This window comes from Heptranchias perlo, chromosome 23, assembly GCF_035084215.1.
Source record: "Heptranchias perlo isolate sHepPer1 chromosome 23, sHepPer1.hap1, whole genome shotgun sequence".
Taxonomy (NCBI): Eukaryota; Metazoa; Chordata; class Chondrichthyes; order Hexanchiformes; family Hexanchidae; genus Heptranchias; species Heptranchias perlo.
In genome coordinates this window covers 1,691,728-1,705,012 of record NC_090347.1, presented here as the reverse complement: position 1 = coordinate 1,705,012, position 13,285 = coordinate 1,691,728, and the positions used below count along the sequence as shown (strand labels likewise).

Below are 13,285 nucleotides of genomic sequence, written 5' to 3'. Positions count from 1 at the left end.
GATATACCCCACACCCCTCACTGTAACACTCTGATATACCCCGCACCCCTCACTGTAACACTCTGATATACCCCACACCCCTCACTGTAACACTCTGATATACCCCACACCCCTCACTGTAACACTCTGATATACCCCACACCCCTCACTGTAACACACTGATATACCCCGCACCCCTCACTGTAACACTCTGATATACCCCACACCCCTCACTGTAACACTCTGATATACCCCACACCCCTCACTGTAACACTCTGATATACCCCACACCCCTCACTGTAACACTCTGATATACCCCACACCCCTCACTGTAACACACTGATATACCCCGCACCCCTCACTGTAACACTCTGATAGACCCCGCACCCCTCACTGTAACACTCTGATATACCCCACACCCCTCACTGTAACACTCTGATATACCCCGCACCCCTCACTGTAACACTCTGATATACCCCACACCCCTCACTGTAACACTCTGATATACCCCGCACCCCTCACTGTAACACTCTGATAGACCCCGCACCCCTCACTGTAACACTCTGATATACCCCGCACCCCTCACTGTAACACTCTGATATACCCCACACCCCTCACTGTAACACTCTGATATACCCCACACCCCTCACTGTAACACTCTGATATACCCCACACCCCTCACTGTAACACTCTGATATACCCCACACCCCTCACTGTAACACTCTGATATACCCCACACCCCTCACTGTAACACTCTGATATACCCCACACCCCTCACTGTAACACTCTGATATATCCCACACCCCTCACTGTAACACTCTGATATACCCCACACCCCTCACTGTAACACTCTGATATACCCCACACCCCTCACTGTAACACTCTGATATACCCCACACCCCTCACTGTAACACTCTGATATACCCCACACCCCTCACTGTAACACTCTGCCGGAAACCCACTCCCATCCTGCACGTTATGCTAAACCTTTATAAAACACTGGTTAGGCCTCAGCTGGAGTATTGCGTCCAATTCTGGGCACCGCACTTTCGGAAGGATGTGAAGGCCTTAGAGAGGGTGCAGAAGAGATTTACTAGAATGTTCCAGGGTGAGGGACTTCATGGAGAAATTGGGATTGTTCTCCTTCGAGCAGAGAAGATTAAGGGGAGGTTTAATCGAGGTGTACTCAAAGTGATGAGCGGTTTTGATAGATACACTGTTTCCACTGACTGGAGGGTCGGTAACCAGAGGACACAGATTTCAGATAATTGACCAAAGAACCAGAGGGGGAGATGAGGAGAATTTTTTTTACGCAGCGAGTTGTTCTGATCTGGAATGCGCTGCCTGAAAGGGCGGTGGAAGCAGATTCAATAATAACTTTCAAAAGGGAATCGGATAAGTACTTGAAAGGAAAACATTTGCAAGGCTATGGGGAAAGAGCAGGGGAGTGGGACTATTTGGATAGCTCTTTCAAAGAGCCAGTACAGGCCCGATGGGCCAAATGGCCTCCTTCTATGCTGTAAGACTCTATGCTTCTATGTACATGCAGTAAATTGCAGGATAGTAGCATTTGTCACACGGACTGGCAGCTTATCATGTTTCCACCTCAGTGAGGTTCCGCTGCAGTGGGCCACTTTGTAGGAGAAGCAGAAGCAGCTGTTTTGTGAAAGGATTCCTGAGCTGGGGCCTTGTGGGTGGAGTTTGGAACCTGCTGCATTACAATCAGCTGCACTGCCCGTCGCGGACTGAATCACTCACATTCTGGTTCACTACGTGGGCTGCAGGAATCTTTACCAGTGGTTTGAGGATCGCATTCCTCAACTCTGTAAACTTCTCCAATAAAGCTGTAAGTTGGTCGTGCTTGATTGTGGGAGGATTGGCTGTGGCAGCACTGAATCCCTCAGGAGCTGGGACAGGGGAGGATTCTTACATGGAATTTACAGCAGAGAAACAGGCCATTCGGCCCAACAGGTCTATCCCGGTGTTTATGCTCCACACGAGCCTCCTCCCTCCCTACTTCATCTCACCCTATCAGCATATCCTTCTATTCCTTTCTCCCCCATGTGTTTATCCAGCTTCCCCTTAAATGTATTTAGGGTATTCGCCTCAACCACTCCTTGTGGGAGCGAGTTCCACATTCTCACCACTCTCTGGGTAAAGAGGTTTCTCCTGAATTCCCAATAAGATTTATTAGCGACTATTTTATAATTATGAGCTCCAGTTTTGGTCTCCCCAACAAGTGGAAACATTTTCTCTGCGTCTACCCAATCAAACCCTTTCATTATATTAAATAATGAAAGGGTTTGACAGGGTACACGCAGAGAAAAGTGTAACACCAGTCTGTGCACAGTACACCAAGAGTAACACCAGGTCTGTGCACAGTACACCAAGAGTAACACCAGGTCTGTGCACAGTACACCAAGAGTAACACCAGGTCTGTGCACAGTACACCAAGAGTAACACCAGGTCTGTGCACAGTACACCAAGTGTAACACCAGGTCTGTGCACAGTACACCAAGTGTGAGACCAGGTCTGTGCACAGTACACCAAGTGTGAGACCAGGTCTGTGCACAGTACACCAAGAGTAACACCAGGTCTGTGCACAGCACACCAAGTGTAACACCAGGTCTGTGCACAGTACACCAAGTGTGAGACCAGGTCTGTGCACAGTACACCAAGTGTGAGACCAGGTCTGTGCACAGTACACCAAGAGTAACACCAGGTCTGTGCACAGCACACCAAGTGTAACACCAGGTCTGTGCACAGTACACCAAGTGTGAGACCAGGTCTGTGCACAGTACACCAAGTGTAACACCAGGTCTGTGCACAGTACACCAAGAGTAACACCAGGTCTGTGCACAGTACACCAAGTGTGAGACCAGGTCTGTGCACAGTACACCAAGTGTAACACCAGGTCTGTGCACAGTACACCAAGTGTAACACCAGGTCTGTGCACAGTACACCAAGAGTAACATCAGGTCTGTGCACAGTACACCAAGAGTAACATCAGGTCTGTGCGCAGTACACCAAGTGTGAGACCAGGTCTGTGCACAGTACACCAAGTGCGAGACCAGGTCTGTGCACAGTACACCAAGTGTGAGACCAGGTCTGTGCACAGTACACCAAGTGTGAGACCAGGTCTGTGCACAGTACACCAAGTGTGAGACCAGGTCTGTGCGCAGTACACCAAGTGTGAGACCAGGTCTGTGCACAGTACACCAAGTGTGAGACCAGGTCTGTGCACAGTACACCAAGTGCGAGACCAGGTCTGTGCACAGTACACCAAGTGTGAGACCAGGTCTGTGCACAGTACACCAAGTGTGAGACCAGGTCTGTGCACAGTACACCAAGTGTGAGACCAGGTCTGTGCGCAGTACACCAAGTGTGAGACCAGGTCTGTGCACAGTACACCAAGTGTGAGACCAGGTCTGTGCACAGTACACCAAGTGTAACACAAGGTCTGTGCACAGTATACCATGTGTGAGACCAGGTCTGTGCACAGTACACCATGTGTGAGACCAGGTCTGTGCACAGTACACCAAGTGTGAGACCAGGTCTGTGCACAGTACACCAAGTGTAACACCAGGTCTGTGCACAGTACACCAAGTGTGAGACCAGGTCTGTGCACAGTACACCAAGTGTAACACCAGGTCTGTGCACAGTACACCAAGTGTGAGACCAGGTCTGTGCACAGTACACCAAGTGTAACACCAGGTCTGTGCACAGTACACCAAGTGTGAGACCAGGTCTGTGCACAGTACACCAAGTGTAACACCAGGTCTGTGCACAGTACACCAAGTGTGAGACCAGGTCTGTGCACAGTACACCAAGTGTAACACCAGGTCTGTGCACAGTACACCAAGTGTGAGACCAGGTCTGTGCACAGTACACCAAGTGTGAGACCAGGTCTGTGCACAGTACACCAAGTGTGAGACCAGGTCTGTGCACAGTACACCAAGTGTGAGACCAGGTCTGTGCACAGTACACCAAGTGTGAGACCAGGTCTGTGCACAGTACACCAAGTGTGAGACCAGGTCTGTGCACAGTACACCAAGTGTAACATCAGGTCTGTGCATAGTACACCAAGAGCAACACCAGGTCTGTGCACAGTACACCAAGTGTGAGACCAGGTTTGTGCACAGTACACCAAGTGTAACATCAGGTCTGTGCACAGTACACCAAGTGTGAGACCAGGTCTGTGCACAGTACACCAAGTGTAACACCAGGTCTGTGCACAGTACACCAAGTGTGAGAACAGGTCTGTGCGCAGTACACCAAGTGTGAGACCAGGTCTGTGCACAGTACACCAAGTGCGAGACCAGGTCTGTGCACAGTACACCAAGTGTAACACAAGGTCTGTGCACAGTATACCAAGTGTGAGACCAGGTCTGTGCACAGTACACCAAGTGTGAGACCAGGTCTGTGCACAGTACACCAAGTGTGAGACCAGGTCTGTGCACAGTACACAAGTGTGAGACCAGGTCTGTGCACAGTACACCAAGTGTGAGACCAGGTCTGTGCACAGTACACCAAGTGTAACATCAGGTCTGTGCATAGTACACCAAGAGCAACACCAGGTCTGTGCACAGTACACCAAGTGTGAGACCAGGTCTGTGCACAGTACACCAAGTGTGAGACGAGGTCTGTGCACAGTACACCAAGTGTAACATCAGGTCTGTGCACAGTACACCAAGAGCAACACCAGGTCTGTGCACAGTACACCAAGTGTGAGACCAGGTCTGTGCACAGTACACCAAGTGTGAGACCAGGTCTGTGCACAGTACACCAAGTGTGAGACCAGGTCTGTGCACAGTACACCAAGTGTGAGACCAGGTCTGTGCACAGTACACCAAGTGTGAGACCAGGTCTGTGCACAGTACACCAAGTGTGAGACCAGGTCTGTGCACAGTACACCAAGTGTGAGACCAGGTCTGTGCACAGTACACCAAGTGTGAGAACAGGTCTGTGCACAATACACCAAGTGTAACACCAGGTCTGTGCACAATACACCAAGTGTGAGAACAGGTCTGTGCACAGTACACCAAGTGTGAGACCAGGTCTGTGCACAGTACACCAAGTGTAACATCAGGTCTGTGCACAGTACACCAAGAGCAACACCAGGTCTGTGCACAGTACACCAAGAGCAACACCAGGTCTGTGCACAGTACACCAAGTGTGAGACCTGGTCTGTGCACAGTACACCAAGTGTAACACCAGGTCTGTGCACAGTACACCAAGAGCAACACCAGGTCTGTGCACAGTACACCAAGTGTGAGAACAGGTCTGTGCACAGTACACCAAATGTGAGACCAGGTCTGTGCACAGTACACCAAGTGTGAGAACAGGTCTGTGCACAGTACACCAAGTGTAACACCAGGTCTGTGCACAGTACACCAAGTGTGAGAACAGGTCTGTGCACAGTACACCAAATGTGAGACCAGGTCTGTGCACAGTACACCAAGTGTGAGACCAGGTCTGTGCACAGAACACCAAGTGTGAGACCAGGTCTGTGCACAGTACACCAAGTGTGAGACCAGGTCTGTGCACAGTACACCAAGTGTAACATCAGGTCTGTGCATAGTACACCAAGAGCAACACCAGGTCTGTGCACAGTACACCAAGTGTGAGACCAGGTCTGTGCACAGTACACCAAGTGTGAGACCAGGTCTGTGCACAGTACACCAAGTGTAACATCAGGTCTGTGCACAGTACACCAAGAGCAACACCAGGTCTGTGCACAGTACACCAAGTGTGAGACCAGGTCTGTGCACAGTACACCAAGTGTGAGAACAGGTCTGTGCACAGTACACCAAGTGTAACACCAGGTCTGTGCACAATACACCAAGTGTGAGACCAGGTCTGTGCATAGTACACCAAGAGCAACACCAGGTCTGTGCACAGTACACCAAGTGTGAGACCAGGTCTGTGCGCAGTACACCAAGTGTGAGACCAGGTCTGTGCACAGTACACCAAGTGTGAGAACAGGTCTGTGCACAGTACACCAAGTGTAACACCAGGTCTGTGCACAATACACCAAGTGTGAGAACAGGTCTGTGCACAGTACACCAAATGTGAGACCAGGTCTGTGCACAGTACACCAAGTGTGAGAACAGGTCTGTGCACAGTACACCAAGTGTAACACCAGGTCTGTGCACAGTACACCAAGTGTGAGAACAGGTCTGTGCACAGTACACCAAATGTGAGACCAGGTCTGTGCACAGTACACCAAGTGTGAGACCAGGTCTGTGCACAGTACACCAAATGTGAGACCAGGTCTGTGCACAGTACACCAAGTGTGAGACCAGGTCTGTGCACAGTACACCAAGTGTAACATCAGGTCTGTGCACAGTACACCAAGAGCAACACCAGGTCTGTGCAGAGTACACCAAGTGTGAGACCAGGTCTGTGCACAGTACACCAAGTGTGAGACCAGGTCTGTGCACAGTACACCAAGTGTAACATCAGGTCTGTGCATAGTACACCAAGAGCAACACCAGGTCTGTGCACAGTACACCAAGTGTGAGACCAGGTCTGTGCACAGTACACCAAGTGTGAGAACAGGTCTGTGCACAGTACACCAAGTGTGAGACCAGGTCTATGCACAGTACACCAAGTGTGAGACCAGGTCTGTGCACAGTACACCAAGTGTGAGACCAGGTCTATGCACAGTACACCAAGTGTGAGACCAGGTCTGTGCACAGTACACCAAGTGTGAGACCAGGTCTGTGCACAGTACACCAAGTGTGAGACCAGGTCTGTGCACAGTACACCAAGTGTGAGACCAGGTCTGTGCACAGTACACCAAGTGTGAGACCAGGTCTGTGCACAGTACACCAAGTGTGAGACCAGGTCTGTGCACAGTGCACCAAGTGTGAGTGTGCACAGTGCACCAAGTGTGAGTGTGCACAGTGCACCAAGTGTGAGTGTGCACAGTGCACCAAGTGTGAGTGTGCACAGTGCACCAAGTGTGAGTGTGCACAGTGCACCAAGTGTGAGTGTGCACAGTGCACCAAGTGTGAGTGTGCACAGTGCACCAAGTGTGAGTGTGCACAGTGCACCAAGTGTGAGTGTGCACAGTGCACCAAGTGTGAGTGTGCACAGTGCACCAAGTGTGAGTGTGCACAGTGCACCAAGTGTGAGTGTGCACAGTGCACCAAGTGTGAGTGTGCACAGTGCACCAAGTGTGATTCTCTGAGTTAGAAGGGGTTAAGTTGGAGTTCAGGATGCCGATTGGTCACAGAACGCAGTTATTAAATCTCACCCTCTGGGGGAGTGTGCGGGGGATTCTCCTGGTCTCCCCCTCCCCACCGCAGTCACAGCAAGACACTCAAACTTTAAATGTTGGGATCTCCTGGGATAGGCCGGGTCTCTCCGCTGTTGTATTGGGGTTGAGGTTGACAGCACTTCCTGATGAAATTTCAGGGCCTGGATCATTCTGACTGGTTTCTATATAAGCTCGGGGAGATTCTGCCGTCTCTTAATTGTTCATTTCTTCCTCAGGAAAAGACGAAGGAGCTTGCAGCCAATCAGAGAGAGAGGTAAGTATGAGGCTGTGGTTGGGTGCAGAGGGATAGGGTGAGGTTGGATGGGGTGGGTTGGGGAGGGTTTGGGTGGGGTGTAGAGGGACGGGGTGGGGTGGGGTGTAGAAGGTTGGGGTGTAGAAGGGTGGGGTGGGGTGTCGAGGGATGGGGTGCAGAGGGATGGGGTGCAGAGGGATGGGGTGCAGAGGGATGGGGTGCAGAGGGATGGGGTGCAGAGGGATGGGGTGCAGAGGGATGGGGTGCAGAGGGATGGGGTGCAGAGGGATGGGGTGCAGAGGGATGGGGTGCAGAGGGATGGGGTGCAGAGGGATGGGGTGCAGAGGGATGGGGTGCAGAGGGATGGGGTGCAGAGGGATGGGGTGCAGAGGGATGGGGTGCAGAGGGATGGGGTGCAGAGGGATGGGGTGCAGAGGGATGGGGTGCAGAGGGATGGGGTGGGGTTGGGGGCAAAGCTGTCTGACTGGTTTCGGGGTTTAGGGATAGACTTTGTGCTCACACATTAAGTCGCTCACTGTTCCTCTCCTGGATAGTGAAGGAGTTGGGAACAAGAAAACGGTGGGGGAGGGGGGGGTCAGGAAACAGTGAAGGGAAGGAATCTGTACAGAAACTGACAGACCCGTTACCTAAATGCTGAGAGTCGGTGCGTGCGAAGCACGTCACAGTGGAACAGCTGTGGTCGTTTGTCGAGCGTAAAGTCGGATCGGCTGTGTCGGTCAGTGAGCTAACAATTTGCCCAGAGATCGGAAATGAAAGCAGAAAATGGAAAAAATAATGATTTGGCGAAGGGTTAAAGTGGATTTGCTCACTTTCCCCTCTCTCCACAGAGGCTGCCTGATCTGCTGACTGTTTCCTGCATCTTCTGTTTTCATTTTAGATTTCCAAATATTCACATAGAATTACATTGAATCAACAGCACAGAAACAGGCCATTCGGCCCAACTGGTCTGTGCCGGTGTTTCGACTCCACATGAGCCTCCTCCCCCATGAATGACCTGTTGCCACCCTAAAAACAAAAAGGGGGCAAGCACTTTGATGGGAGTGTACTATAGGCCCCCAAACAGTCAGGGGGAGATAGAGGAACAGATATGTAGGCAAATCTCAGAAAATTGTGCAAATAATAGGGTAATAATAGTGGGGGATTTCAACTTTCCCAATATTAACTGGGATACTCAGAGTGTAAAAGGCTTAGAGGGTACAAAATTCTTAACGTGCATCCAGGAGAGCTTTTTGAGCCAGCATGTAGAAAGTCCTACAAGAGAGGGGGCGGTACTGGACCTAATTCTAGGGAATGTGGCCGGCCAAGTGGAAGAAGTGCTAGTAGGTGAGCACTTTGGTGACAGTGACCATAATTCGGTGAGATTTAAGGTGGTCATGGAAAAGGACAGGGAGGGGCCGGAAATAAAGGTTCTAAATTGGGGGAAGGCCGATTTTAATAGGATAAGGCAGGATCTGGCCAAAATGGACTGGGATCAGCTGCTTGTAGGAAAATCCGCATCGGAGCAATGGGAGTCTTTCAGAAGGGAGATTGAGACCATACAATGGCAACATGTTCCCGTAAAGGTCAAGGGTGGTTCCAAGAACTCCAGGGAACCTTGGATGTCAGGGGATATACGAGAATGGATTAGGAAAAAAAGGAGGGCTTTTGGCAGATACAAAAGGCTAAAGACGGAGGAAGCCCTAGAGGAGTACAAAAAGTGCAGGGGGATACTTAAAAAAGAAATTAGGAGATCAAGGAGGGGCCATGAAATAACACTGGCGAGCAAAATAAAGGAAAATCCTAAGATGTTTTATAAGTATATTAAGGGTAAGAGGATGACTAGGGAAAAAATAGGGCCCATTAGGGACAAAAATGGCAATCTGTTTGTGGAGCCGGCAGATGTAGGAGGGGTTCTAAATGAATTTTTTGCATCTGTTTTCACTATGGAGAAGGACGATGTAGACATAGAAATACGGCAGGGGGACTGTGATATACTCGAACATATTAACATCGAGCGGGAGGAGGTATTGGCGGTTTTAGCAGGCCTAAAAATGGATAAATCCCCAGGCCTGGACGAAATGTATCCCAGGCTACTGTGTGAGGCAAAGGAGGAGATTGCGGGGGCTCTGACACATATATTCAGAACCTCTCTGGCCACAGGGGATGTGCCAGAGGACTGGAGAACCGCTAATGTAATACCATTATTCAAGAAGGGGAGTAGGGAAAAACCGGGGAACTACAGGCCAGTGAGCCTAACATCAGTGGTAGGAAAATTATTGGAAAAAATTCTGAAGGACAAAATTAGTCTCCACTTGGAGAAGCAAGGATTTATCAGGGATAGTCAACATGGCTTTGTCAAGGGAAGATCATGTCTGACTAATTTGATTGAATTTTTTGAGGGGGTGACTAGGCGTGTGGATGAGGGTAACGCAGTGGATGTGGTATACATGGATTTCAGTAAGGCCTTCGATAAAGTCCCGCACAGGAGACTGGTCAAGAAGGTACGAGCCCATGGAATCCAGGGTGCCTTGGCACTTTGGATACAAAACTGGCTTGGTGGCAGAAGGCAGAGGGTGATGGTCGAAGGTTGTTTTTGTGACTGGAAGCCTGTGGCCAGTGGGGTACCACAGGGATCGGTGCTGGGTCCCTTGCTGTTTGTGGTCTACATTAACGACTTGGATATGAATGTAAAAGGTATGATCAGTAAGTTCGCTGATGATACAAAGATTGGTAGGGTGGTAAATAGCGAGGAGGATAGCCTCAGTCTGCAGGACGATATAGATGGGTTGGTCAGATGGGCGGAACAGTGGCAAATGGAATTTAACCCGGAAAAGTGCGAGGTGATGCACTTTGGAGGGACTAACAAGGCAAAGGAATACACAATGAATGGGAGGACCCTAGGCAAGACAGAGGGTCAGAGGGATCTTGGTGTGCAAGTTCACAGATCCCTGAAGGTGGCGGACAGGTAGATAAGGTGGTAAAGAAGGCATATGGGATACTTGCCTTTATTAGCCGAGGCATAGAATATAAGAACAAGGAGGTTATGATGGAGCTGTATAAAACACTGGTTAGGCCACAGCTGGAGTACTGTGTGCAGTTCTGGTCGCCACACTACAGGAAGGATGTGATCGCTTTGGAGAGGGTGCAGAGGAGATTCACCAGGATGTTACCAGGGCTGGAGCGCTTCAGCTATGAAGAGAGACTGGGAAGATTGGGTTTGTTTTCCTTGGAGCAGAGGAGGCTGAGGGGGGACATGATTGAGGTGTACAAAATTATGAGGGGCACAGATAGGATGGATACTAAGGAGCTTTTTCCCTTCGTTGAGGGTTCTATAACAAGGGGACATAGATTCAAGGTAAAAGGCGGGAGGTTTAGAGGGGATTTGAGAAAGAACTTTTTCACCCAGAGGGTGGTTGGAGTCTGGAACTCACTGTCTGAAAGGGTTGTGGAGGCAGGAACCCTCACAACATTCAAGAAGCATTTGGATGAGCACTTGAAATGCCATAGCATACAAGGCTACGGACCAAATGCTGGAATATGGGATTAGAGTAGACAGGGCTGATGGCCGGCGCGGACACGATGGGCCGAAGGGCCTCTATCCGTGCTGTATAACTCTATGACTCTATGACTATGCTCCCTCGATTCCCTTCTCCCTCATGCATGCATCAGGCCTCCCCTTAAATGTACCAGTGCTCTCTGCGTCAACCACTCCCTGCTCTCAACTCCCCCACTCTCAAGGCCCAGGGATGTGGCACTGTCTGTGTTCAAGTCTCTGAGTGAGATGTGTTGATTGGGGGAGTGACTGCACTGCATCCTCCACAGCATCCATTTGCTGAGTCTCTGTGATGCACCTTGGACCCCTCACTGGAACACTGATACAGAAAATAGGCACTACCTCTTAAAGGGGTATCACAGCATCCAAGGGGGAGTTTCAATCAGACAGAACATGGCTTCACATTAAGCAAAGACAGCACCTCCGACAGTGCGGCGCTCCCTCAGTACTGACCCTCCGACAGTGCGGCGCTCCCTCAGTACTGACCCTCCGACAGTGCGGCGCTCCCTCAGTACTGACCCTCCGACAGTGCGGCGCTCCCTCAGTACTGACCCTCCGACAGTGCGGCGCTCCCTCAGTACTGACCCTCCGACAGTGCGGCGCTCCCTCAGTACTGACCCTCCGACAGTGCGGCGCTCCCTCAGTACTGACCCTCCGACAGTGCGGCGCTCCCTCAGTACTGACCCTCCGACAGTGCGGCGCTCCCTCAGTACTGACCCTCCGACAGTGCGGCGCTCCCTCAGTACTGACCCTCCGACAGTGCAGCGCTCCCTCAGTACTGACCCTCCGACGGTGCGGCGCTCCCTCAGTACTGACCCTCCGACGGTGCGGCGCTCCCTCAGTACTGACCCTCCGACAGTGCAGCGCTTCCTCAGTACTGACCCTCCGACAGTGCGGCGCTCCCTCAGTACTGACCCTCCGACGGTGCAGCGCTCCCTCAGTACTGACCCTCCGACGGTGCAGCGCTCCTTCAGTACTCAACTGAAGAGTCACTCGTGGCTCTCTGGTTGTCACTCTCACCTCTGACTCAGCAGGTTGTGGGTCTAAGCCCCACTCCAGAGATTTGAAAACAATATCTAGGTGCCATCTTTCGGATGAGACCTTAAAACGAGGTCCCATCTGCCCTCTCAGGTGGGCGTAAAAGATCACACGGCCACTATTTCAAAGAAGAGCGGGGAGTTCTCTCCCTCGTATCCTGGGCCAATATTTATCCCTCAACCAACGCCACTAAAACAGATGATCTGGTCATTATCATATTGCTGTTTGTGGGATCTTGCTGTGCGCAAATTGGCTGCTGCGTTTCCTACATTACCACAGAGACTGCACTTCAAAAGTACTTCATTGGCTGTAAAGCGCTTTGGGACGTCCTGAGGTCGTTTAAGGCGTTATATAAATGCAGGTTTTGTCTTTCCTAGATTATGGGCTCGAGTCCTGGAGTGGTGCTTAAACCCAGAGGCGAGAGCGCTAACAACTGAGCCAAGCTGTCTTATGGGTACCATCAGTGACTAGCCAACAAAACCAGCAATCACATTGTAGCTTCTTGGACCTGTGAAGTGGGAGGCAGTGGTGTTCGATGTATTTGTGATTATGTAGCTGACAGGACCTTGCATTCCCTGTAAGCTGCTGCCCTGAGCACAGGATTTGTCTCAGTGCGATCTCAGAGCCTGGTTGTATATGAGGGACTCGGGGGGAGTGCTTCCTGCATCTCAGCTCTCAAATCAATGAACTTTTCCCCCTCCGTGCTGCTCTCCCCATTCTGCAGCAAGTGTTACTTCCTTGTTTTGCCTCTGGTTAGTCTCTGTTGTGATCCTACTGACCTTCCTGATTCGGTGTTTCCCATGACAGTGCCAGTGGGGATGGTGAGGAAGGCCCTGCCATTGGTATGACTGAGCTGATCCCAGGCCTGCAGCCCCTCGTCTACTGGATGTCCAACTCCATTGAGCTGCTGCACTTTATCCAACAGGAGGTTCCCAAACTGTTAGCGTGGGAGCAGCACATGGATCAGTATGGTGAGTGCATACGCAGAATTGTGCACACGTCGGGTCATGTACACACAGAATTGTACACACAAGGTCATCTACACACAGGGTCTTGAACACACAGGGTCATGTACACACAGGGTCATGTACGCACAGAATTGTACACACAGGATCATGTACACACAGGATCATGTACACACAGAATTGTACACACGTAGAATCATGCGCACGCAGGGTCCTGTGCACACAGAATTGTA

General features: G+C 50.9%; 1 protein-coding gene across 4 annotated transcripts in view; it reads left to right on the top strand.

The window, feature by feature from the left end:
* Window positions 1–13,285, top strand: part of radil2a (Ras association and DIL domains 2a) — a 160,885-nt gene that overhangs the window by 50,374 nt on the left and 97,226 nt on the right. For all 4 annotated transcript variants that reach the window (XM_068003800.1, XM_068003798.1, XM_068003799.1 and 1 more), the window contains 2 exons: window positions 7,480–7,517; window positions 12,895–13,058. In XM_068003800.1, coding sequence (XP_067859901.1) covers window positions 7,480–7,517; window positions 12,895–13,058 — 202 coding nt within the window. The remainder of the gene's footprint in view (window positions 1–7,479; window positions 7,518–12,894; window positions 13,059–13,285) is intronic.